Raw genomic sequence first — 27,085 nt, forward strand, 5'->3', positions numbered from 1 at the left:
AGCAAATGTACTACAGCTACTACCCTGAAATCAAAATGAAAAAATCCCATGCAACGAGAATTTTTAGATCAGCAGCACACATGTAAGTTTGTGCTCTGAGCCAAAGATTTGCACTGCTTTAGCGTCTTGCATGTATGCTTAAAAACCCATTAGCTAAGGTTATCATCATCTTTTCAACTTAGCAAGTGGCCTACTTTCATCAAATTATGGCTCTTGTAGGAAATGCCTACATTAAACGGTTAGAATGGTGTTTTCTGGCTAATGCAAGAAATAAGAGAGTATAAATATTCTTAACCATATAAATTACCTAAAACAAAATTGCACCTCATTACCGCTTACTCACATTCAGATTAGAAGTACGGTATAGGTTCTACATTTCTGAAAAATTCTTAACTATAACATCACTGTACTTTCTGGTGTAATATATAATGAAAGCATTAATTTTGTTTTCAATGGGCTATTTGTGTAAATCTGGAAGCTGCAGTCCTCCAGATGTTGTTAGACAACAGCCCCCATCAGTTCCAGTCAGCATAGCCAACGGTCAGTGATCACTGGAGCTGTAGTCCCAACATCTGGAGAACCACAAATTCCCCAACTCTGGTGTAAATTCTTAAAAGTTCTTTTCAATACCAGACTCTTCCAACAGAAGAATAGAAAGTATTCTTTTAACCCTTTATTGCCACTGTATGGCCAAGCAAACAAGGCTAACTATGACTGGTCTTTAGCTACTTGGGTCTTCCTCTGGCGTAATATTTAACTACAACCAAGCAACCTTTAGCAGACTCTGGCACTACATGTTCCTTTCTACCACACCCATTCTGGTTAAGCACTGGGGCCACTCAGACATTGTTTGGCGTTAAGGGAATGAGCAGGTACAAGTCTCAGGTTTGCTGCTCCTTTCTCTCCTTCAGCACCAAGATGAAAAATTTCTGATTGCAGTCTGCAGCACATCATAGTTTACTGGCTTCAGACACAACACCAAGCTATGAGAGCCCCGGGTATAGAGCGGTATGTAAATTTAATTAATAATAATGATGATGGCTGCCACAAATAGAAACTTCTAATTTCAAGGATGAAAGAATGACAGCCTGCTCATTTTTGTAACAGCAAACTATGGTTTGGTGATACGTCTGAAATGCCTCATTAATGTTGCTACTAGCGTAAACCTAGTTAAGTCCAACTTGGGTTTCTGGTCAACCAGGATTCAAAACTAGCTCAGAACCTTGGTTTAATTACTAACATTGCTGCTGATGCAACTGCTTCCCTTTGAAGGTAGAAATTTGTGCTCCATTCATGCCTGGAGAGGGCAGGCAACCCTCCAGTCTGCTTCTGACTGCTTAACCTTGTTATATAATTGGCAATGTTATCCCTAAACAAAAACTAATGCAGAAACAGATACCTATTTAACCAAAATCAGCAGGAAATTAGTTGCCCCTCATACTTAAACATTTGCTTATATATGACAAGGATTTTTAAAAGATACAAGAATACTACGTTTAAGCAAACAACGCACCTTTGCCAACTTTGGTTTCTGTGCATAATTATTTAAGTTGAGTTTAGACACGTTTATAAACGGGCCATCAGGATTTGTGAGCATAGAGGCCTGCAGGGGGAAAGATACCACAGAACTGCTTAACATGCATGTTTAAATAATCACCAGCAAAAAATACCATCTAGCAAACCATTATCTGAAGAAACAATGCAAACTTAATACAGCAGGCAACTGAATTTGGTTGCCAAATTCTCCCCCACCCTGCCATGGATCAAATTGACATAATGTTCTCATAATGTCCTCAGGTGATTGAACTCTGACAAGTGCCAAAGGCAACCACCAAACAGCAGTTACAGCAACCTCCTGTGAAGACATACTTTTGAGTACATCTTCAAAAAAGGCTCTCTGTAACTCACAATCCGCTGATTTTCAGTTATAGGGAGCACCTTTGAAGTCAATTGTTTGAACTTTTTCCTCTCTGTACAGAAAAGCAATTCATACTCAAAGCAATAGGAAGCACTTTGAAAACAAACTGCTCCCCTGAATTATTATTTTTAATGCTCATTTGTATTCAAAGCATTCCCTTGAATGCTTTGAATACAAACGGCTTTCGGTGAGGGAAGGATGTTCCTTTAAAAATTGGCCTTTCTTTCTTTGGCATCCTTAAAAAGCAGCTTGGGGGTTTTAGGGCTGCAAGAAGCATTTTGAATCCAAGCCACTTCCTCCATCTCCTCTCAGCTGCACCAGGGAGTGCAAGGGAACTCCCCAGGGTAGGTAGTCCCAGCTGACTGTCAGGGTTTCAGCTGCACAGAAATCTCTTCAACCACCAACAATCAGCTGATCAAATATGATGTTCAAAGACATCATAAAAAGCAGCTCTTATATAAAGCACATAACACTCCTACCTAACTTCTCTTACCCAAGGAAGATATGCAAATTTTCCATTACATGTGCTAATATTTTGAAAATACAGTTTTTAGATTACTATAGGAGAGATTGAAGAAAATGTAGCCAGTTAAAAACACCAAGGACTAGCAAGATGAAAGTTTTCTTATTTTAATACACACATATGCACTTCAAATTTCCAAGGTCTCAAATACTGTGTGCGTTATACTTATTAATAACGTGCTCAGTTCTTTCTCATTCCTTACCGTTCCAAGCCTGACATATCGCCCTGAGGCGCTAGTCATGGGACGGGCAGTGTGAGCGGTCCTTGGAGTCCTTATGGCCTGTTCAATTGTACCTGGTCGTCCACCCTGTGTACTGGGTCGCACAAATCCTGTAAGGGGTCTTCCTGTCTGGGTCACTGGCCTGAAATGATCCACAGATTGTAAGACACGATGTGTCTGCCTTAGCAGACATGCCACTGGCTGTATCTGCAAATAACTTCTGAAGTTCGTGTTGCACTCTGTTACTGTTAGTTCTACACTTCTTTGGGGTTTACATGAAAATTAATTCCCAGTTAAAGGAATACTAACCATAACATAAAACCCCATGTGATTATTTGGAAAGACAATTTATAACACCCCTCATATCATTTAACTACTTTGATTTAAGTGTTGTAGAGTACCATTTTAGGTGTGTGTGTATATGTGTGTGTGTGTGCAAACACACATATGTATATATGTATACACACAATTTAAATACCTCATCTGTGCTTGTTCTCCATGCTCTGAGCATCTTCCAAATCTCACTGCTTTTGCTCACATTCCAACAAATTATACTTTCACATGTTTGCTTACATAAGAGAAGACCAGGGTGGGGGGTGGGGGTGAAGGAATCATCTGATTCAATGACCAGTCTGTGGTTATGAGTCAATGAGGGCAGGAAATGCATAAACAGCAATACAGAAGCAACTGAACAACTTAAAGTGTGAAGAACTGCCACAGGGGGTGTAGGAATGGATAAATCAAAAATTTAAGAGACACTACTCACTGGACAGCATTTACTAGTGAAGGGCAACAGTGAACTATATGTAGTGCATAGACACATGGACTAATTAAATTTATCAGTGAACTGAATACCTCACAGCTTGGCTAGGACCTCCACCCTGACCAGTTCCAGGGATTTTCAGTGAAGTACCAGGTCCTACAAACAAAAAGAACAATTGTAACCAATAGATCAACCTCACCTCTCTAAATCTCTTACCATTTATTTTTTTAACCCTTCTAACTACACAGTAACACGAGGCAGAAAGTTTTCCTGCAGAGCAATCCTAAACTCAGCAGGGCATGACAGAGCGCTGCAACTACTACCACAGTCAGTGAGGTTATATTCATTTTTAAAAAACACAACAAAAATAGCAACTACATCATATAATTGCATTAACTGAAAGTGTTCAGTTATGCCACACTATAGTCTGTGGGAACAATACACTATTTAAGGGAATTGTTAAGTAATTTTGAAATGCTGGGGAGTCATTGTGTGGCCAAGACATTTTGAAGGAACTATAGATATAGCTTACGTGCAACTTGAGCAATAGCATTCTCGTCAAGCATCATCTCAGCAATGCCTTCCTGATCCACATCAATTTCATCCACGTAAACCATTTCTGTTAATGCTCGTATTTTTAAGCACCAAGCAGCCTAGATGATAAAGAGGGGAACCAAGGTTCAATAAGCCAAAACATCTACAAAAAGACAATGCAATATCAAATTATACAGATAATACAGATGATTGAAGTAACTCAGGAATAGGTCTGTTGGCAGATTTGAGCAAAGGAAGAATAGCAAGATAAAAGGTGAAGACTGTGGCACAGAGAACATATCGCTTTAAATGCAATTAATCCTCAGCCTTGCAGGGAGCACTTTTGGGGGAAAAACACCCAAACCAAATAAAAGTAATCACAGAGCTGATATGCTGCATTTAAAGTGTGATTGGCTCTGCTTTAGTTATGTCCCGACACAATTTTTTTGTGCTACTAATAACCTGAAGGAAAGCATTCCGTGCAGACCAGTCAGTTTATTGAACAAGAACCAAAAGTAGCTTCTTCCTAATGGCTGAAAGACTCTAAATTCTCTTTTTTGGGAGGGCAAGGAAGAGAAATGTGCACCATCTCTACATATTCTCCCAGTCACTTAATGAAAACCTAATGAGCTAACTGAAGTCAAGGAAAAGAGCTAAAATGGTAAAGTGGAACTGCCAATACAGACCACCATCTGTTTCTCAGGCTAGGATTTGCAATCAAAGTAAATATCAGGCTTTTTATTCACCACAGACATATGCTAAAAACGATGCAAAGCAAGCATTTCAAGTATCAAAGGAAACCTTCCAGATCACAGAAAACCCATGGTTTTTCAAAGCCAAAGAGGTTTCCTAGCGGCAGCCTGCCCATAGATTAATACAGGGATAGCTTCAAGAAACCTCCAGTTCTCTTACACAAACTACCCCACCCCCTGAAAAAAAAATTTCATATATTAATCTCCAGGGCAAAGGCATCCATGAACAAGATGTAAAGAAAGCAATGTACTTTAAGGCAGTTTAGCAGCTGGAAGTAAAGAGAAAGTTATATAATCAGCTCAGCCATACTTTAAAAAACCTACATGCTGCAATAATCACAGTAAAATGTCTGGAAGATCCCATGTTAGAGATCGTTAGGAAAACAAGCTGAAAATAAAACTGCCAATATTGTTATGCAAACTGGTGGCATTCTGGTTGCTGCACCTCAAAGAGAGTACTGTAGAGCTGGCAAAATTTAGGGGGAGAAATGCTACAGGGAGGGCAGAACGGGAGGAACATGATAGAGATACAGTGGTACCCCGCAAGACGAACGCCTCGGAATGTTGGAGCCTGCCGTTACAAGTGGCACTTCTTTAGGGTAAAATAAAGACGCAGAAAGCTAGCAACATTTCCATGATATGAGAGGGCAGCTCGTTCAGACTTCTTCTCCTCTCCGGTAACTTTTTATTGTGCTTTGTTCTGTCCAGCCGCATGGCCGTTTGCCAATCTCATGTTACCTCAGCCGGTCAAGCTTTTATTGCCCCTTTACCATATAAGGTAATCATTGCCCAGAGGAATGTCAGGAGGCACCCTGCAGTATTTACAAACCTCTGCCTCTGGCTTTATGACTCCTACATGGGTCTTTTCCCATAGCAAACAAATTGAGTGGATCATTTTAGCAGCTCTGAATATAAATACATTTGAACTCCCAGGATGCTTTGCCACCTACCTTAATGTGGCTATTCTTGAATGAAGGAATTTCAAAGGGAGACGACAACAGGAAAATACTAAATAACAATTTCTTATAGATTCAACTCTTATCACCTGTGGCTTAAATTGGGATAATGGGTTTTGTATCATCTTCTATGAGTTTATTAGCTTATCAATGTCAGAATGTTTGTGTTTTCAACAAGAGTGCTTCACCATTAAGCTTTTGTCACTGTCTGTACTTTATTTCATTTCCCTCAGACCATATTGTTTACAATCCCCTCTCCCAGGTGCACACATATACCATTTATGATAATGGACTCCAGTTCATTATGCCATAAGTTAAAGCCGATACAGCAAAAACAGTATGCCAAGTGTCCCCAAGCTTTTTGGTACTGGGTGCTCATTTAGAAATCTAATAAACTTTTATGGGGAACACAAAATACCTGTTTTACAGAAGAAAAATGGGAAGGCTCAGAATCTCCATTAACAGAAAAGCATTTATGTACAGCCTAAACCAAATGAAAAAAGGGGGAGAAACAGGCCTTCTTAAACAAACCACCACGGTAAGTTTTTAAAACTCCTCCAATTCAGGCTTTTTAACAACAACAACAACAAAATTGGGATGGGCAGGGGGTCTTGGTGGGCACGAAGGGAGGATCGGTGAATACTGTAGTGCCCATGGGGACTATGTTGGTAGCCTGAGAAGTATGTCCTTCTATAGTCCTACATTTTACATTTTACAGAGGCTTTTGGAAAAAGGCTTCTAAAAGCATTAAGCAGTCAGAAGTAAGAAACTACAGACAACAATCCCCAGAGTGTAGTTTAAGTTAAACTCCTATTTTCCAGTAGCTTGGCAGGAGATGGTAGTGCCAAAGCCCTCATTCACGCCATCTGGCTGGGATCAATACCACACAACCAGGCCCCTTCCCATCCCATCTGCTGCTAGGATTAAGAGAACAAAATTTTAAATATTACTTATTTCAGATTTTATGGACAATTTTATGCAATTCACAGTCTGGAAAAGATATATACAGAGCTTGGATTACATTTTGGGTTGTGTCCCACCCTCAACTCCCTTGAAATGGAGTTGAATTCATATGATGGAGATGACTTCATATATGAAGAATCGGTCAAAGAAGAAGGAGGAGGAGGAGGAGTTTGGATTTGATATCCCGCTTTATCACTACCCTAAGGAGTCTCAAAGAGGCTAACAATCTCCTTTCCCTTCCTCCCCCACAACAAACACTCTGTGAGATGAGTGAGCCTGAGAGACTTCAGAGAAGTGTGACTAGCCCAAGGTCACTCAGCAGCTGCATGTGGAGAAGTGGGGAAGCGAACCCGGTTCACCAGATTACAAGTCCACTGCTCTTAACCACTACACCATGATGGACGTGCTGATGGGCAGCAGGACCATGCTGAAGTGAGGAAACACAGCCATGTTCACCAGGCTGGTGTTTCTGCTCATCATCTCAAGCTCCATGGCTTTGCTAGTGATTGCTGTGGTTTCTCCTCAGAGGTGAAAGGAGAACATGTCCCTTCCCACATCTCTTATTCTCATATTCTAGAGGGGACTATGAAATCAAGCAGTGTGCCTAAAGTCATCTGGAGAGTTTATACAATTTAAACTCTGGAGAGTTGAAATTATAATCAGGCATGTCCTTATTAGCATTAGCTATTAGTTATTATACTACACTCTGATGTGAATTTAGACATTTATTTTTTATTAGCAAATATTTTGAGTTTTTATCATCACTCCATCTCTTATTATTTCACCACTGATCCAGAAGGCACAGAATTTGCATCAATGATGAAACATGTATGAGGCAGCAGTAAGAAATTAATGAACATGGAACATTAAGCACCGGCAACAAAATACTATACATATTTTTTTGCACACATTATATAATTATTATACAGTTCAACAACAGTTGACAATTGCTTTTCTCTTGTCAACCAGTACTATAAACTGGTGTTAGTTCCTTGCCTTCAAATTGACATATGGTACACAAAGAACAATAATCAGATTAGACAACTAATCAGGATGATCAACCACGACAGCAGCACAGAAGCATGTTCTGCTATAAAACAAAGAAACCCTATATACATATTTTTCCTATGGTTGATGATGAAAGGTTATTTCCAGCAGCAGAACCTGACAGACTGCAATCCTGTATCCACTTGTCTGGGAGTAAGCCCCACTAAAATCAAGGGGACTTACTTTTCAGTAATAATAATAATAATAATAATAATAATAATAATAATAATAATAATTTTTTATTTATACCCCGCCCTCCCCAGCCAAGGCCGGGCTCAGAGCGGCTTACAAACAATAATAAAAACAAGATAGCAGACAAGCACAAGACTGCAGTTAGTTCCTCTCTCAAATGCTTGTTTAAAGTGATGTACATTTACTTGAAGTTTCAATGACAACATAATCCTAGGCATGTCTACTCGTAAGTAAGTCCTATTAAGTTCAATGGAGCACTCTCTGTTAAGTGTGTATAGGACTGTGCCCTGGATGACATGTGTTGCATTCCCTATTAAATGTGGGATTGCAGCTTTAATTTTTAATCTCCAATACCAATTGTTCTGGCAGCAAGTTAACGCTGCTGCTGTTTTAAACTGTACATTTTGTAGATTAGACCCATGGACACAAACTACTACATGAAAAATTCTCCTGCCCCCCCCCCCCGTTTGTCTGTGTCTGTCAAATAATCACTTAACAATCAGATCTTGCGACTTACAGTACAATGCATTGCAATTAAAATGGGGCATATGGCCTGTGACACCAGCATGGTATCACAATAGTTATGTTTTCTGTCATGCCATTTTGAACTCAACAGTTTTAAATAAAAGGCTGTTTACAAAATGTAAGGTTATGTAGTATCAATACAATAAATAAGGTTTGTGATATATAGAGATAGATAAATAGATAGATGGATGGATGATAGAGAGATATTATAGAAAAGATGACATCAAGACGCTTATGTGCTTGATAGATTAATTGATTAGAAAGGCACCCTCCTTGCTGAACTTGAGGCACACAACTAAGACTCTCCCGTTGCAGTAGGAATTTTAAGGTAGTGTTTAAGTTTCACAAATTGTTATCTTTTCATTGTCCTATTTACTGTGGATTGTTTCTATGTACACTACATAGAAACGTGACTAATTAAGCTGTATAAAAATGTCTTAAATAAATAAATATTGATTCACTGTATTCCTTTCAGTGCCCTGCTGAAAACATTATTTAGACAAGCCTTCCCAGATGATATGAAAGTCTGTAGTGTTAATTTGTTTTAGTCTATTTTACTGCGGTTTGAACCTGTTTTAAATAATGATTTTAGTGATTTTTATTTTAGTGATTATTTTATCGTTCTATCCTTTTGCAAACCACTCTGAGATTTTTCTACAATTAAATAGTATACAGTGGTACCTTGGGTTACATACACTTCAGGTTACAGACTCCGCTAACCAAGAAATATTACCTCGGGTTAAGAACTTTGCTTCAGGATGAGAACAGAAATTGTGCTCCGGTGACGCAGCAGCAGCGGAAGGCCCCATTAGCTAAAGTGGTGCTTCAGGTTAAGAACAGTTTCAGGTTAAGAACGGACCTCTGGAACCCAATGTACCACTGTATATATATTATGAAATATAAAATAAAATTCTTATGAACAAAACTATGTCATAAAGATAAACCTTGTCCCCATGTCCCACTCTATCTTCAATGAAGCATATATATTTGATCCTCGTGCATATATTTTAAAGTAATTACTTTAAATTATGGTGATGACACTGAATTATACACCACTACTGTACTTCCCAGGGACGCGGGTGGCGCTGTGGGTTAAACCACAGAGCCAAGGACTTGCCGATCAGAAGGTCGGTGGTTTGAATACGCGCAACGGGGTGAACTCCCGTTGCTCGGTCCCTGCTCCTGCCAACCTAGAAGTTCGAAAGCATGTCAATAATAATAATAATAATAATAATAATAATAATTTATTATTTGTACCCCGCCCACCTGGCTGGGCTTCCCCAGCCACTCTGGGCGGCTTCCAAAAAAATATTAAAATCCTCTAATACATCAAACATTAAAAGCTTCCCTAAACAGGGCTGCCTTCAGATATCTTCTAAAAGTCTGGTAGTTGTTGTTCTCTTTGACATCTGGTGGGAGGGCGTTCCACAGGGAGGGCGCCACTACCGAGAAGGCCCTCTGCCTGGTTCCCTGTAACTTGGCTTCTCGCAGTGAGGGAACCGCCAAAAGGCCCTCAGTGCTGGATCTCAGTGTCCGGGCAGAACGATGGGGGTGGAGACGCTCCTTTAGGTATACTGGACCGAGGCCATTTAGGGCTTTAAAGGTCAGCACCAACACTTTGAATTGTGCTCGGAAACGTACTGGGAGCCAATGAAGGTCTTTTAAGACCAGTGTTATGTGATCTCGGCGGCCGCTCCAAGTCACCAGTCTAGCTGCCGTGTTCTGGATTAGTTGTAGTTTCCGGGTCACCTTCAAAGGTAGCCCCACGTAGAGCGCATTGTAGTAGTCCAAGCGGGAGATAACCAGAGCATGCACCACTCTGGCGAGACAGTCTGCAGGCAGATAGGGTCTCAGCCTGCGTACCAGATGGAGCTGGTAAACCGCTGCCCTGGACACAGATTTAACCTGTGCCTCCATGGACAGCTACGAGTCCAAAATGACTCCCAGGCTGAACACCTGGTCCTTCAGGGGCACAGGTACCCCATTCAGGACCAGGGAATCCTCCACACCTGCCCGCCTCCTGTCCCCCCAAAACAGTACTTCTGTCTTGTCAGGATTCAACCTCAATCTGTTAGCCGCCATCCAACCTCCAACCGCCTCAAGGACCTTCACCGCCTTCACTGGTTCTGAAGTGCAAGTAGACAAATAGGTACCGCTCCGGCAGGAAGGTAAACGGCGTTTCCGTGCACTGCTCTGGTTCGCCAGAAGCGGCTTAGTCATGCTGGCCACATGACCCGGAAGCTGGCTCCCTCAGCCAATAAAGCGAGATGAGCGCCGCAACCCCAGAGTCGGTCACAACTGGGCCTAATGGTCAGGGGTCCCTTTACCTTTACTGTACTTCCCATTAAGTCCCGAAGGACTAAATAACTTTTATTTGTTTGCTCTTTCAGCTTTTTCTTAAGGTGAATCCCTACATGCAGCCCAGGTTTATATGCTATATTTTAAAATGCCAATATATAGCATTAAACCTTTATCCTGGGCATCATTTCAGTGCTTATTGTATTACAAATCTTGCAACGAGTCTGCAGATCTGATTCTACATGCATCATGTCATATTATATGGCTGAGAGAATGCTGGGAGCATATTACAGCAGTGTCCCAGATTCTACAATGAGTTACAATTGTTCTTTGATCTCTCAAGAACACAACAACTTTCACCAAGAATACACAAGAAACCACTTCTATCTTGTTCCAATATAATTTACAAGTTGTGTATACCATCTTGAGGTTACAGTTGGCTGATTAAATAGGGAAAACTAGAATGCTGAGCTTTTCTAAGTAATTTGTACCAAAATTTTGGAGCTGTGGCTTCCCAAAGATCCGCCAGATCACAATGGAAAGCATGTGAGATTGTATTTAAGTTAAGCAAATAGGCAACTGAGGCTTTTAGCATGTGGTCTTTTAGTTGCTTTAACCAAATTTTAACAGGTTTAAAAACTGTGTTTTAAATCTACCACCACCTGCCCTAAGATTAATTATGTCTCAGTTCAGAACATCCTACAGCTCTGGCAGGACTGCAAACTATGGTTTTTTTGTACTTCACTTTGGCAAAATATAGAAGCAGAAAGCTTCTAATCTCCTCCTGTGATGTGAAGGTTGGAATACACAAGGCCTACGTTTACTATGGCTTTTTTATGAATCTCCAAACTATGGGCTGGATCCAGACTTCCCATGAGTGTAGTTTCACTCATGCGACATTCCCACTGAAGGTCATTTTCATCCATTCCTCCCTATAAAACTGCTCCAAATGATTTGGGAAGCATCTGGAACAGCTGGGAGGTGGTTCTGGGGTCTGACAGGGTAATGAGAAATCAGTTTAAATTGCCTCCCCTTTTTCACGCAATTAAGAGTTTATGCTGGATCAAAGTTCCTTCCAGGAACAGGAGGAGTCCTTTGGTTCATGGAAGGGCATATCTGTATCTAAACCTATAGTTGGAAGGATTGTCCGAATTAAACCATTGTGTTTGTGTCATATAAAACCAGTTCCTGGGTTCACTGCTGTCACACATAGACATAATGCAGTTAAGGTCTGGCTTGGTCCTCAAAGTTGTCTCCATCAATTTCCCTGGAACAAAAACAATCAATCTTCAACCTGGAACACTGTTAAATGGGCAAGACTTGACCACTCCTGCACATGCTGTGTGACCTTCACTGATAGATATGGGGGGATGGATTACAATACAAAAGCCCTTCCTTAGCTGTCACAATGTCAGACATTTAGGCAATGTATTCAAAATAAATTAAAATATCCTCTGAATCCTTCCCATCTTGTTGATACCTTTCTTCAACTGTAAGTACACAATAAACCACAACACACCAAATTATATTAGTACGGATCCATTCCGGAGCCCCGTTCGCATCTAGAGGTAAACGTAACTAGCAATGGCACGTCTGCGCACGTCGCTTTTCGCCGCTTCTGCGCATGATGTCATTTTGAGCGTCTGCACATGCGCAAGTGGCAAAACCCGGAAGTAACGCGCTCCATTACTTCCGGGTTGCCGAGGAGCGCAACTTGAATGTGCTCAACTCGAAGCATATTTAACCCGAGGTATGACTGTAATGAAAAGAGTGGCGCTGCTACTTCCTAAATCTTGGAAACAATGCTCATGATAATATACTGTAGCCTGAAGTGGTACTTGTTGTTGTTCTCTCTTACATTCCAGATGTACCTTGCTGGCTCATGTTCAACAATAATTCTCTCTTCAAGTCTTCAAGTGCTATTGCCTAGCTAGACATCTCCCATGGTGTATGTAGGCTTTGTTCGTTGTTCTCATGGCTAACATTTTACATTTCTCTTTTGAATTCTCTCAAACTAACCTTCCAATTTAACCATGTTTAATCAGAGATGAGCCCTATTAAATTCAATGTGACTTTCTCTCATCAGTGGGTTAGGAATGCATTTTAAATTATCATCTGATATACTTGCCAATTTTTCCAGTTTACAATGCTAGCAAATCTAATAAGTGAACAGTCTCCTTCACCCAAATAATTACTGAACTTATTCTCTCCAAAACCAGATCAAGAATAGAGCCTTTCTGAATGCTACTGAATATTTATTTTCAATGTAACATCATACCATAAAGTATTTAATCTTGCATTGGTTTCTTAGAAAGTTCTCAGCTCATCTTACAAGAGCACCTTCTAAAGCATAATTCTCAAACATAGTTGCGAAGAAAGTACTGTATGCAGAACTATGTCAAAAGTTATCCTGTACCAAAAGTAATTATCAAAGGATACTAGGTAGTTTGGGTGCAGTTTGTTCTAAATAAAATCTTACAAATTACTTATTTTATAGATTATAAAGAGAACCAGTTTGTCTCAGGTTTTTGTGGTCTTTTCCATTCTCCAGTATTTCAAAGTTTGCTTTGTCAAAGAAGTTCAGTCTACTTACTTAAAAGATGCATGGGAAGAGGTTGACGCAGTTGTTGCTAAGGAACTTGTAAATAATTATGTTAATTACTAATAGGAAAGCTTCCATGAAAAGAAAGAAGCTTCCATTTCCATGCCCTCCTTTTCTTTTACCCTACTTCAAAACTAACCACTTTTGTTATAAAGCTACAAACAACCCTGTGGCACCTTAAAGATCAGCAAATTTATTATGGCACAAACTTCTGTGCACTTCAACTGTTCATTATCCAGAGTTGCAGGTGTGTGTGTGTGTGTGTGTGTGTGTGTGTAAAAAGGAAGGTCAAAGGGAAATGAAATGCATAAAAGTACAGAGGGGATAGCTATACACTTAAAAAAAAAAAAGTTTTGTGAATTGCTGCTGTTAGCTGACAAGACATTCCAGCATTAGTCAGGCAACTAAGCCATAAAATGTGTTTAAAATCCTTTGTCTAAGTTTCAGCCTACAAGTGGAACCGCATCATTCACGACACCATGGAGCAAAGAGAGCTCTTTGTATCTGGTGCCTGGAGTCTTCTTGTCAAGGTGTGCATATTGCTGACGCGCGCACACAGGTACATACACAAACAAACAAACAAGAGCAAGAAGTGCAACAGGCATAGCTGTCAACCTTCCCCTTTTTTGCGGGAAATTCCCTTATTTCAGCGCCGTTTCCCGCTGCTATCCCGGATTGTTAGATATCCCGTAGACTGTCTCCGGGACAGGTGAGGCAGCTGATCCCTTATTTTCAAATCTGAAAGTTGACAGCTATGGCAACAGGCAGTCTTCCACTGCTATGCAAAATGCCGGCGCGTGTGCACGGTAAGGGAGGAGACCTCCAAATGCACAAAGAGCCATTTTTATCTTTTAAATCTGCCTGCCCATGGCCCCATTTTACGTCCTTTCCCCCGGGGGCCCAGCACCCCACACGCCCACACGCCGGCTCTACCGACTTGACCTGGTCGCCGGGCTCCTTTTCCAGCAGCTGGGAGCAGAGATCCGAGCAGAGCTGGAACTTCCTCCGCCTGAAGTAACTCAAGGCGTGCAGCAGCGGGTCCATTTCCAGCCCCATAGCGGGCCACAGGCGCGGCGAGTCGACGACGGGAGCAGCGCGCCTCCTTCGGCGTCGCCGCGCTCCCTTCTGCCTAGGCCCCGCGCCCCAACTTAGCTTTGCCCAGCAACGCTACAGCCAGGGTCCTCGCCGGCGTGTAGTCGGCTAAGCAACTGCCTGCGCAGGGGAAAAAAACAACAACCGAGTGGGAGCCTTAGCGCTCCTCGCTGCTCAGCTCTTCCCGCTCGCCTTGCGTGAGAAGCAGAGAGAGAGAGAGAAAGAAAGAGAGGTGGTCGGCCTAAAAGACTCTTAGGAGTCGCGTCCCATTTCTCTTCTTCTGTGCTCTATTTTGTTTTGTATTATTCCCCCTCTCCTTTGCAGGGAATTAAGGCTGCTGGTTGCTGGCAGGGTTCTTTCCCCTGGTGCTACTATATTTTTTTGAGAAATGTTTTTGTGGTGTTTTTTTAAGGACAAGCTTTTCGCAGCAGGAATGTTTCGCCTGTTTTTGTTTGTGTGTTTTGACTGCAATGAAGCTGCTTAGAAGCTCAAGAGCTCTGTCCGGGGAGCGAGAGGGCAATCCTGTATTTAGCCGTGACTGAAGAAGAAGGGACGTCCTTTTCACTTCTCAATTCTGGTGGGGTGGTTCTCCTGAGGAACTTGTGGCCCTCCAGATGTTCATAGCATCGTGAAATTGTAGAGTTGGAAGCATAAGAGCTAACCTCCCTCCCCTCAAGTTGATGAACATTGCCATTCAAACAGTGTGTGTGCACCATATCATGTGATCAGTTGTGTGGGGCGGGCCTTACCTGGGCCCTCCAATATTTTATTCAGGTTGGCACCCCAGGTTGGAAGAGACCCCGAGGCTCATCTAGTCCAACTCCCTGGAATGCAGGAATCTCAACTAAAGGATCCCTGACAGATGGCCATCCAACCTCTGCCTAAAAATGGCAAATGAAGTCCACCAGCTTCTGAGGTAGTCTGTTCTACTGTCGAACAGCTCTTACCATCAGAAAGTTCTTCCTGATCTTTAGTTGGAATCTCCTTACTTGTAACTTGAATCCATTGGTTCAGGTCCTGACCTCAGGAGCAGGAGAAAACACCCATGAAGCAAAGTGATGCCAACACCTTGGGCATGCAGGACCAACCAGGGCAGCAGATCCAGTCTCCGAGGAGTGCATTGCCTGCTGCTGCTTCCGCAGTGGCAGTGACAGCTGGATCTGCTGCTGCCTCGGCAGCCTCCTCCCAATGCTGCTACTACAGCAGCCTCTTGGCAAATAGGAGTTGCTGCTCGTCTCCCACTCTTGTTCCCAATGTAGATCTTTATTCTCCCACTTGTTCCTGATGTAGATCTTCACTCACTCCTTTTCCCCTGGTGGGCATGGGTGCCAATTTGAATAAAATATTGAGGGGGAGGTAAGCGCCACCCCATAATATTGATCACCAATGCTATTTTCCAGAAAAAGAGATGCCGGAACTCACCATAAACGCTTCCCTTGTTCTCTTATAACAGCAATGGCATCCACCTGAGAGGTGCCAGAACTGAGTTCCAGTGAGTTGCGGATGAAAAAAAGCCCTGTTGATCACAATGTGTGGCACACACACACACTATTTAATGACAATGCCTATCACCTGGGGGGGCTGCCCTCCCTTCCTCAAATATTTTATTGAGGAGGGCTTGAGGGACCTTGGCTCCTAGGAGGTGGCTCTTCTGGGACACCATTTTGTGGTTTGCCACAGGTGTCTTGGACCATCCCTTTGACCAACAATCAGCGGTAATGGGAGTTGTAGTCCCAGAATTATCTGAATCATTTCTTTATTTACTTCCTGTCCTTCACCCTGAAGGCCCACAAGCTCCTCTTGCCTGGTCTAAGTTGGACTAGGACTGAGGAGACCCAGGTTCAATTTCTCACTTGCTCATGAAGTTCACTGAATGATCTTGAGCCAGTTACTATCTTTCAGCCTAAGCTACCTCACTCTGCTATTGTGATGATAAAAAGGGGCTCCAAGTACAGAAAACTCCTCTCTGAAACCCAAATGAACCATTGGCCTGACTCCATACAGAGCTCTCCATGGTCTTAGATATGCTGCCTTGAGCTCCTTTGATTAAAGGTGGGGTATAAATATAAGAAGCAAATAATAATAAACTGTGTGAGGTCTCATTATTATAGTAGTATTATTATTTGCTACCACTGCTGTTGCAAGGTTTAAATAGTAAAAGCAGGGTGGTGCTGTGTATAAAGTCCTTAGGAGCTAAAGAAAATCCATTTTGTGCTATGAAATACATTCATCATAATCCACTTCCTTTGCAAAGCCTTTCCTATAAAGTCAGTCTGACCTCTGCTTTGCTAACTACCAGTAAATCCCCATCTCTGCTACTCCATTTGCAAGCCCTCCCTCTCTCTTCTGTCTTATGTGGGATGTGATCCTGTGCATATTCACAATTAAATTCAGTGGGACTTACTCCTTGGTAATTGTATATAAGATTGCAGCTTGTAGTCACAAGAGTAAGGTTACCAGTTGTCCCCATTTCCCAGGGACAGCCCTGACAAAATCTATCTATTTAGTAGGAAGTTGAAAAGTGTCGCCAGATTCATTGGGGGGAAAAACTGGTAACCTTACACAAGAGTCCTAATTCTGTTCTTTACAGGGCAATCAGAGAGTTGATAGCACATGAGATCAAAAATGACAGGAGGAAGCAACAGCTATTTAATATGTTAAACATGCTCATCTTCAGTATATATTACCTGTGATAAACTATGAAAAACATGTTCTGTCTCACATCTGTGCTGTGTCCTTTCCCCAAAAGGACCTATTTGTTCCATTGTATTATTCTTAGTTCCATCTGTGTGCTACTGTGCAACCCTCCATCTACAGCTTAAAGATGTGGGAGAACAGGGGAGCAAATCTTAAAAAATGCTCAGCCAATACAGTGAAACAATCTGCATTTCCTGTTCACATTAACTCTCTTGAGATCATGCTGTAGCACTATGGAGGAAAGCCTTAAATAAAATACCATGCACAATTGGTTAGATTATTTTTTATTATAGCCCCAGACATGCACATTGATATTTTTTTTATTAGGCTTGTTTTATACACCTTTTGAAAATTGTTATTCAAAATGTTGCACTATACATATAGAACTGCAGGTGAACAAACCCCGTTTCAGAATTTTTTTGCTCCTTGTTGCAATGATTTTTGCCCAAGACATAGATCCAGTACATTATGCCCTCTGTCTATAATCCTTTAGTACTACACATTGCATTCGCTCCATAGTATTTCTTGATAGATTTGCATCTCAAGTTCGTTGTCCAGTAAAGCTGTTTTACAGTCATGTTCTATAAAGTATACGATACTGGTGTAGCGCATATATATGAATCAATCAAACATTTAAAAATGAAACTATTAGCCTGCACTAATTATACAAAAAGATATTAAAAAACATACTGGAAAACACTGCAAATGGTGTTTAAATGCATATAAAGTATTGCTTTATGTCATTTTAGATCACATCATAAGATAACCAGTTCTGCAATTGCAGTCACAGAACTAGAATTTTAAAGAGTTCTATATTTAGTTCTGTTGTCAGTTCAAAATCAAATCAAGCTGAGAGATGGAAATCAAATTTTCACTGAAAGAACATTTGTAGGAAAATGAAGCAATTTAATCAGCCTATTTTTTGTGTTTCATTTATGCCATTGAGGCTTTCATATACAGTACACTGTGTTCAGTATAAGTTACTGGTGCTCAATAGAGTATCTATTTCAACTACAGTGGTACCTCGGGTTACATATGCTTCAGGTTACAGACTCTGCTAACCCAGAAATATTACCTCGGGTTAAGAACTTTGCTTCAGGATGAGAACAGAAATCATGCTCTGGCAGTGCGGCAGCAGCAGGAGGCCCCATTAGCTAAAGTGGTGCTTCAGGTTAAGAACAGTTTCAGGTTAAGAACAGACCTCCAGAACGAATTAAGTTCTTAACCCGAGGTACCACTGTACATGGATTATATCCACTTTTTAAAAAAAGCATACTGTGCATTATGAAAAGCATGCTACATGTATATGGCAAAATTCTTTTTGCATCTAGTGCACCTAGTGATTTGAAGTGTGCTATATGGGTAAATGTGAAAAGTACTGGGTGATTCTTGTCACTGCTAGATATTAGTAGCAGGTGTTATAAATAAATATTTAGGCAAAGGATGTTGTAATCATGTTTATAATTTAGAACTTAATTTTCAGTGGACTGTGGAAATACAAAGTTTATATATCTTTCATAGTAACTGTGTTAATAGGTTGGCTTTAGGGGTATGACCCACACAAGATGACTTGCCATATATATATATATATGTGTGTGTGTGTGTGTGTGTGTATTATTTGGTAATATTAATAGCTATTAATGGTACTCCATTCCAGTGGCACCATAGAGAAGTGGATATGAGATTCACAGATCAATGCTTCAGCTAATAGAGCAGTGCCTCAACACAACACAATATAATCAGAGCCTCTGTTTCCATGTAAGCATAAAACATCAGATCTAATATATGCTCCATCACATATGTTGTCTCATTGCACTTCTTTACTCTGGTTTTTTATATCTGAGGTGGATCCACTTTATTTTTGTGATTGTAAGTTGTTTCAAACTGTTTATAATATTGTGTTTTAATGTAGTAACCTATGCTGGGACGTTAGGGAGATGGTTGGGTAAAAAATCATTATCACTATCATATTCTGATCACTATCATGGATACCAAAATTCTAAACTATGTCGTAAATCTTCTTCAAATTTAAGAGTTCAGAACTGATTTTATCAACCAATGTAAATGGCAACATTCCTCTTGACTTTGTCAGGATCCTCAGTTTCATTTCATTCAATTTTAGCCTATTTTTCTCAGTTTAAAGGAATCCAGCAATGTTCTTGAATCAAATATAGTTTTTTATAATGATCTTGGAAAATGCATATGCAAATTGCCAACATAACTCAATTAGGGAAGAGTTTTAAAAGGCAAAATCTTTACCAGCTGCTGCTTGAGAAAGTGTGCTCTGCAACATACAACAAGCAAAACTAGTAGCGTACACAGTAGCTGTTAGAAGTAAATATACAGTGAATCACTAAATAAGAATCACTCCAAGATAATTTGTGCCAATGTTTTTGATGGAGGCAGAACATAGGCAAGTATTCTGTCATGTCACTTCTAAGGAGCAAGCTGACCAATGAGGTTTGCTCTTGGAGTGCTCCTGAATCTATTTTTAAGGTTGGAGATCCAGGTTTTGATGGCATCCAGCAAAGTAGTACTGTAAACTGCTAAGTTTTTTTGTGTTGGACTTTGGAACAGGTACATCTCTGTAACCATGAGGTGAGACACAAGGTGCTTCTTTGTGCCTATTTGGTAACTACGCTGGTGCAGAATGTGGTAATCTGCTTTCTGAGAGTGGACCACTGAGAGCAGATAATACTAGCAGTCCAGTTTCCTTACTAACTCAGCACTGGCTTTGCAATTGGCTATCAGCATAGACTGATTTCTGGCCTATAAAGCTCTTCATGTTCAGACCCTATACTGCTGCGTAACCCATCTCCATACTCAAACCAATTGTAATAATATCAACACCAAGTTTTCCAGTGATCCCGCTTATTCTGCCAAAACAGCATTACCCATGCACAAGACAGAAGTATCAGCAGACTGAGTAGCCCCATATTATGCATAATAATGAGAGACTAGGGAAGACAGGGGCCTGGTAACTGGGTGGGGAGTAGCTATGGCAGGAGGACAGATGTAAATTGATAAAGGGTAGAAGTAACTAATCCTTGCCTGGAAATGTCATTTCCTGGTTTAGACTGAGAAGCTACTTTTAAACATTGCAAGAGACAGAATTGAGTGTCACCCATATCAATCAATGGAGAAATCCAACATTTTAATGTAGCTTGGAATGTGCTCCAGTACCTCATGCCTCCCCAAAATTGCCAAAAGGGCACCTGAACAGAATCTAAGGTTCCGAGTAGGTACTTTACTTATTTATTTAAATGCAACACACCATCTTTCTGGCCCTTTTAAAATGTTACAAAACGAAGCCAATGGCTACTTGTCAGGCTAACAACCCTTTGTGGATAAATTCAGCACCATGGAGAGTTATACAGAATCGCGCCGCGTTCATGCGAATTGCACTGCAACGAATGCTAAAAGAGAAATAGATGAACGGAATTAATGCTGTTCACTCCAGAGTTCTCTTTCTGTGTTTGACCTGTTTGAGTTTCGATACGTCGATTTTTTAAAAAAACAACAACAACACACCATGCTTTGAAAAGGTATACTAATGAGCATCCACATGCACTTGGTTTACAGTACAGCAGGCGAAATGAAGTTTGGGGCATGTTTTCATCTGAATCTGGCTCTGAGGTGAAACGGAGCAGAAGGTTTTCGAACCACACCAGCCGGCAACTGAATTAAACGACAAGAGACGGTTTTATAAGGTCTCGAGTAAGATAACTAAGCAAGGAAAGCTATTCGGTTAGGGAAGGAGGGACAGCTGCATTCCTCATGCGGTGAAGGTCGTGTTTGAAGTCTTGAAGGGAAGCTTTTAAATGCTCGATGTTTTATTGTGTTTCTATATTTTTGTGGCGGCAGCCCAGAGTGGCTTGGGCAGCCCAGTCAGATGGGGGGATTTCAATAATAATAATAATAATAATAATAATAATAATAATAATAAAGCGTCGTTTGGTCTGACTTAACATTTTGACCCATAGCCGCCTCCCCTTTCCCCTCATGTTAGCCTCCTTCTGGCTGCTTCCCCTCCCCCACGCTGCCTCCCCGCCCTTTTCTCCTCAGGTGGCGCGAGGAAGCCGCGAGGACAAGGACGGCCATTACGCCTTGAAAGTCCACTTTCAAGGGCGGGGGAAGCTGGAGGGGGGGGGGTTAAAGGGAAAGGGACATCTTCCAGCTCATGGAAAGGGCGCCATGAGGAGAGGACGACGACGGCAAGAAGGGTGACAGACTGCGCAGGCGCAGAGTACAGGGAAAGTGTGTGTGGCGGCGGCGGCTGAGGATTGACGTCGCGCGAGGCGGATCTCGAGCCGACGGAGGCAGAAGTCGGAGCGCCGAGCGCCCAGGCTGCTGAGGCGCGGAAGGGGCTCGGGGTCCGTCGCCGGGCTCGGGCTGGAGTTTTCAGCCGCTGCGAGGGGGTGACCTCCAGGCCCAGCAGGTGGATGGTAGTGGAGGAGCCGAGGCCGAGCCGCCGCGCAGCCATGTCTAGCAGGAACGGCGGCGGCGGCGGCGGCGGCAACAGCAGCAGCAGCAGCGCTGCCAGGCTGAGGCGAGCCCAGCGCGTCCCGCGACGCCTTCTGTGAGGAGGACGGGCGGACTGGCGGCTGTTCGGGAAGGCTCCATGCCGGCGGCCAGGGACTGAGCGAGGGGAAGACACCGATCCCTGGGCTTGAGGGGACCCTTTCTTTCCACCTTCACCCCCACCTACCCACCCACCCACCCCGCTCCGGGGCTCCGGCAGGAAGGACCCCGACCTCCAGGCGGGAAGGGGAAGGCGGGCCATGGCTGACCGGAGCCCCCCGAACTGCCACCTGAGGCTGGAGTGGGTTTACGGCTACCGGGGCCACCAGTGCCGCAACAACCTTTACTACACGGCCGCCAAGGAGATCGTCTATTTCGTGGCGGGGGTCGGGGTGGTCTACAGCCCCCGGGAGCACCGGCAGAAATTTTACCTGGGGCATCAGGACGACATCATCAGGTAGGGGGGAGGGGACACCACCCAACCCCGCCAGGAAGCCCTTTCCTTCCTTCCTTCTCTCCCCCTCTCCCTCCCTCGTTTCCATTCCCAGGTCTCCTTTAAGCGCCGTCTCTGCAGGAAGACTTGTCAGAGGAGGAGAACGCGCTCGATCGACACAGACAAGCGCTGCCTTTCCTCCCGCCTTGCGAAAAACAGCAGCGACAGGCAGGCGCCCTCCTTAGGGCATCAGGGTCCTCGTTTGATCCCAGTCTACAGAAGCGCCGTATTAATCTGGGATTTCCCCCCACCCCCACTCCCCTCCCTGTGCAATATTATCTCTCTTCCCTATTCGAGGAGGGTGTGTGTGTCTGTTTATTATTATTTATTTACTATCCTAGGGGCCGGCCAGTTCTTCTTCCGCGTTCACTGCAGTTTCACTCTCTTTCGTGATCTGGCGAATAGTAAATACCCGGGAAACAATCTTCTCTCTAGTTGTCAAGGGCAGTTGTTAATAGGCGGTTATCTCCTTCTGCTCTCGGGAGTAACGGAAAAGTTTGTTAGGCTGATGCCCTGAGGATCGATCTTCCTTCTTCCCTTCTCATTCTTGCTTCCAGAAAACCCCAGAAATCAACATTTTTACCTTATAAATACAGATTGGATTTCCTGTATTCATATGACAGCCCCCACTCTGTCTTTCTCACAAACACATCTGTTATCGGAGATCTGTACTGTTGCGATTGCTGAGATCAACTAAGGGTGCCCTCTTAACAACACTAACCTCCTGCCTGTTTCACTCAGCCAAAGGCACATAGAGAGGTGTTCTCAGGCTGCCGCTTGCACCCTTCATTATGAAACTACCTCTCCTTGGGAGTTTACAATAGTTCAAGCTTAAAATCTTTCTGGAGCATTGTAAGGTCTTCAAGTATCTTTTCTGACTGTCTTATGTGGGTGAGAAGTACTGTAGTGTGTACTCTGTCCGTAAAACACAGGCTTGAATTCTGACATGTATACATTTTTCTCCATTTCCGCAAAGTACGCTGTGTAAATCCAGCTTATATTTGTCCAGTTTGCCAAAAGCAAAAACAAAACCTAGTACTCAGTACAATATACCCACATATCATCTCTAGGTAGCTGATTTTCTTAAATTTCTCTTATTTATTAAAGTCAATAAATTTATAAATATTTACTGTTGGTAAATTATATAACTGTGACCCACTTCTGCAGCTTTAAATATTTCTTCATTTGTGTTCGGCTGTTAGAAATCACAGTTTTACACATTTGGTATTGGTGCTCATAGTTGGTAGAATTGCCAAACAATTATTAGAAGCATCAGTTTTGGAATCTGTTTAGTCTTATGGGTGGCAATTGATGAGACTGAATCTAAATTTTGAAGCAGTTTTGCTTTGGTTTGCTTATACATTTTATTTATTTTAGACTGGTGACAATGCAATTTCCCACAGTAATTTGTTATTTTTCTCTTGAAATTGTATATTATATACACAACAAATGGCAGTTGTGGATCCCTAATACGAAAAAGGCATTGCTTCCTGTTGAATTCTGAACTTCTGGTGGTCTCATATTTTTTCCTTGAATGTTAAATTTCTGAACAGTTCTTAAACACTGGGTTGGTATTTTAATCATGGTGGCGTGTTCTGACGGCATTCATTACTGAGACTTGGTTGGGGGAGATAGGTGTGCCAGATCGTTCATGGCTGTGCCCCACTGAGGACTCAATGCAGCACCAAGCAAGCTTAGAGAGCCAGGAAGATGGAGTTACCAGAGTTCATTCTCCCTTACCAGGAAACCTCTTTACCGTGGCGTGGGTCTAGAGCAGGCATAGGGAAACTCAACCCTCCAGATGTTTTGGGACTACAACTCCCATCATCCAGGACCAGTGGTCAGGGATGATGGGAACTGTAGTCTCAAAACATCTGGAGGGCCGAGTTTGCCTATGCCTAGTCTAGAGGGTCTGTATCATACATTGAGTCTTAGATTAGGAATGCTGTTGTTGTACTGTGTTGCCCAATAGCCTCCCTGACAGAACTGGCTGAGGTAGTCTCAAGCATGGTGTTAGAGGAATCTCAAACCATAATACTGGGTGATTTTAACACCCATGCCAAGGCTGCCATTGGACCAGCACAAAGTAGCATGGCCTCCATGGCAGCCATGGGTCTTAGGTTGTTATAGGACCCATGTACAGAGCAGGATTATTGCTCATTACTCCAGGTGGTGACAGGTGTGACGAGTCAGGAATTGGGGGTAGCATTTCTGTGACTCATTTATCATGGTTAGACAACTTTCTGATGAATTTTGGACTCAAGGCAGCTATCCTGCTCTGCAGTGATGGGACCAGTTATGATGGCCTGCCTCCAGAGACTTATGGATGCTGATGGATTCCTGAATACTTGTGGGGACTTGGGGAGAGGCTCTTGTTTCATTGTTGAATGGTGAGATGCAGAGGGCTATTGACACAATAGCTCCTGAGCATTCTGTGCAGTGCTGCAGGTACTGATATTCTAGGACACTATGAGTGATGAAACAGGCTGGATGATGGCTAGAGTGCCAGTGGTTTAGATCTCACTCTGAAGCTGACTGAGCACTGATTAGAGAGCATAATTGCACCTACTTTGTAATTTAGATACTACAGTTATGGTTCCAGTTCCAGCAGAGGTGTCAAATGCTTTGTCTTTTTCAATTTATGGGATCAATTTCAGTTTATGATGACATCAATGGAGTGCTAGCAAGAATGTGCTCAACTTTGTGCCCTCCTGACCCCTAGTAAAGTCAAGTTGGGGAATTGATTAGGTGGATCCAGAGTGTGGTGAACACATCTTCACATAGGTAGGAGGGCTGCAACTTTAAAGGAGGCAGTGGTGCAGCAACTTCTGAAAAAGCCAGCCCTGAACCTGCTTGCCTCCTTTCTAGTGACTGAGAAGGTCGTGCAGGATCAAGTTTAAATTAATTTTAAACTTATAAATAATTTTTTTATGTTTGTGAAGAGCTCTTTGGACTGTAAGAAAATGCTAACTATGCTGGTGGAGTGAAAACTAAATTATTTACACAAGGAGGCATTATTAGTATTTGTTTCGGATATGAAGTACCACCCCATATCATGCCTAATGTGTAAAGTCTAGAAGGCATTGTGGGCTCTTTTCTTTCTTTGTCTTTCTGCTTATAGTACTGCATGGGCTTGAAAAGTTGTAGCTTGCATTTGGATGTCTGAAATGTCATGTTCTAGAAACAATACATGTTTGCAATGAGGCTTAGTAAAAGTATTGGCTTATGGGCTGTGTCTTCATATACAACAATAGGCTACAATATTTGTAATATGTGTGATTCTATGCACAGTTATGTAGAAATCACCAGAGCTTACTCCTGAGAGAAGATTGATAGAATTACATTGTAATAATACTGATAGTCATAGTGCTGAAGGGCACAAACCTATAGATACTTTTTGTGTAACTGACTTGTTTGAAACTCTGAACCTACACTTAAAATCTCAAATTTGCTGCAATCTTTTTTAAAAAAATTAAAAGGATGATATCTAGGTGCAATGTTTTGTAGTTGAGAGAATATATTTTAGCTACCATTCCTTTGATGGTGAGAGCTACAAAAAAGGCACTGGTAAGCATTTAGGTGGGAAGGATCAAGGAAGAGTTTATCATGATTTTCAACCTGAGGAACTTGCAGTGTGCAGCAGAGGACTCAGATAAGGACAAGGTTCAGGCTGTTCCCCTGGCAGAAGAACCATCAGAACTACCACAACTCATATGATGAGTCCCCTGCAGTACTTCTATCATCCCCAGCCTCACAAAATCAAAGTCTGCAAAATAGGACAAATGTCATTTAACCACATTGCCAACCAATTGCACTTCAGATCTTATTAGCCTATAGAAGACTTCAGGTGGCTAGCTCCAGCAAAAAGAACATCTTCCTCTATATGCCTTAGTAGCAGGACACTTCAGCCAGCAGGGCCCCTGTGGAGCTCTCTAAGCTCTACCTCTCTTTTAAATCAGAACCAGTCTGGAGGTGGTTGGAGGATGGATGGCGGCTAACAGATTGAGGTTGAATCCTGACAAGACAGAAGTACTGTTTTGGGGGGACAGGAGGCGGGCAGGTGTGGAGGATTCCCTGGTCCTGAATGGGGTAACTGTGCCCCTGAAGGACCAGGTGCGCAGCCTGGGAGTCATTTTGGACTCAGAGCTGTCCATGGAGGCACAGGTCAAATCTGTATCCAGGGCAGCTGTTTACCAGCTCCATCTGGTACGTAGGCTGAGACCCTATCTGCCTGCAGACTGTCTCGCCAGAGTGGTGCATGCTCTGGTTATCTCCTGCTTGGACTACTGCAATGCGCTCTACGTGGGGCTACCTTTGAAGGTGACCCGGAAACTACAACTAATCCAGAACGCAGCAGCTAGACTGGTGACTGGGAGCGGCCATCGAGACCATATAACACTGGTCTTGAAAGACCTACATTGGCTCCCAGTATGTTTCCAAGCACAATTCAAAGTGTTGGTGCTGACCTTTAAAGCCCTAAACGGCCTCGGTCCAGTATATCTGAAGGAGCGTCTCCTCCCCCATTGTTCTGCCCGGACACTGAGGTCCAGCTCCGAGGGCCTTCTGGCGGTTCCCTCACTGCGAGAGGCCAAGTTACAGGGAACCAGGCAGAGGGCCTTCTTGGTAGTGGCGCCCGCCCTGTGGAACGCCCTCCCATCAGATGTCAAAGCGATAAACAACTACCTGACATTCAGAAGACATCTTCAGGGAAGTTTTTAATATGTGACATTTTAGTGTATTTTTCATCTTTGTTGGAAGCCACCCAGAGTGGCTGGGGAAACCCAGCCAGATGGGCGGGGTACAAATAATAAATTATTATTATTATTATTATTATTATTATTATTATTATTATTATTATTAGGTATTGTTTGTGACTGCTTTGGCCTGACTTGATTTGCCTCCTGCAGCCACTGTGTGCTTCCCCTGCTAGCCTTGCTACTTCTCTTTCAACTTCCCATACCCACTTTAAGAGGACCAACTCACATTTTG

The 27,085-nt window shown here is 42.5% G+C and overlaps 2 protein-coding genes across 10 annotated transcripts in view; one reads left to right on the top strand and one right to left on the bottom strand.

Moving 5' to 3' along the window:
* TTC8 (tetratricopeptide repeat domain 8) overlaps positions 1-14,495 on the bottom strand; it is a 34,129-nt gene extending 19,634 nt beyond the window's left edge. For 2 of the 4 annotated variants that reach the window (XR_014563394.1, XM_083735366.1), the window contains exons 1-5: positions 14,236-14,495; positions 3,957-4,077; positions 3,517-3,580; positions 2,644-2,803; positions 1,514-1,603 (exon numbers count right to left, since the gene is read on the bottom strand). Coding sequence is in view for 2 of the 4 variants with exons in the window: in XM_083735366.1 (XP_083591492.1) it covers positions 1,514-1,603; positions 2,644-2,803; positions 3,517-3,580; positions 3,957-4,077; positions 14,236-14,349 (549 nt within the window). In the remaining 2 variants the exon portion in view is untranslated. The remainder of the gene's footprint in view (positions 1-1,513; positions 1,604-2,643; positions 2,804-3,516; positions 3,581-3,956; positions 4,078-14,235) is intronic. The other 2 variants (XR_014563395.1, XM_083735365.1) reach the window with 1 other exon arrangement.
* A 6,630-nt stretch (positions 14,496-21,125) lies between these two features.
* EML5 (EMAP like 5) overlaps positions 21,126-27,085 on the top strand; it is a 102,789-nt gene continuing 96,829 nt past the window's right edge. For 2 of the 6 annotated variants that reach the window (XM_083730422.1, XM_083730423.1), the window contains exon 1: positions 21,849-22,060. In XM_083730422.1, coding sequence (XP_083586548.1) covers positions 21,864-22,060 — 197 coding nt within the window. In that variant the 5' untranslated portion in view covers positions 21,849-21,863. Of the gene's footprint in view, positions 22,061-27,085 lie in introns of all 6 variants that reach the window. The other 4 variants (XM_083730426.1, XM_083730424.1, XM_083730425.1 and 1 more) reach the window with 4 other exon arrangements.

This window comes from Podarcis gaigeae, assembly GCF_964106915.1.
Source record: "Podarcis gaigeae genome assembly, chromosome: 1".
Taxonomy (NCBI): domain Eukaryota; kingdom Metazoa; phylum Chordata; class Lepidosauria; order Squamata; family Lacertidae; genus Podarcis; species Podarcis gaigeae.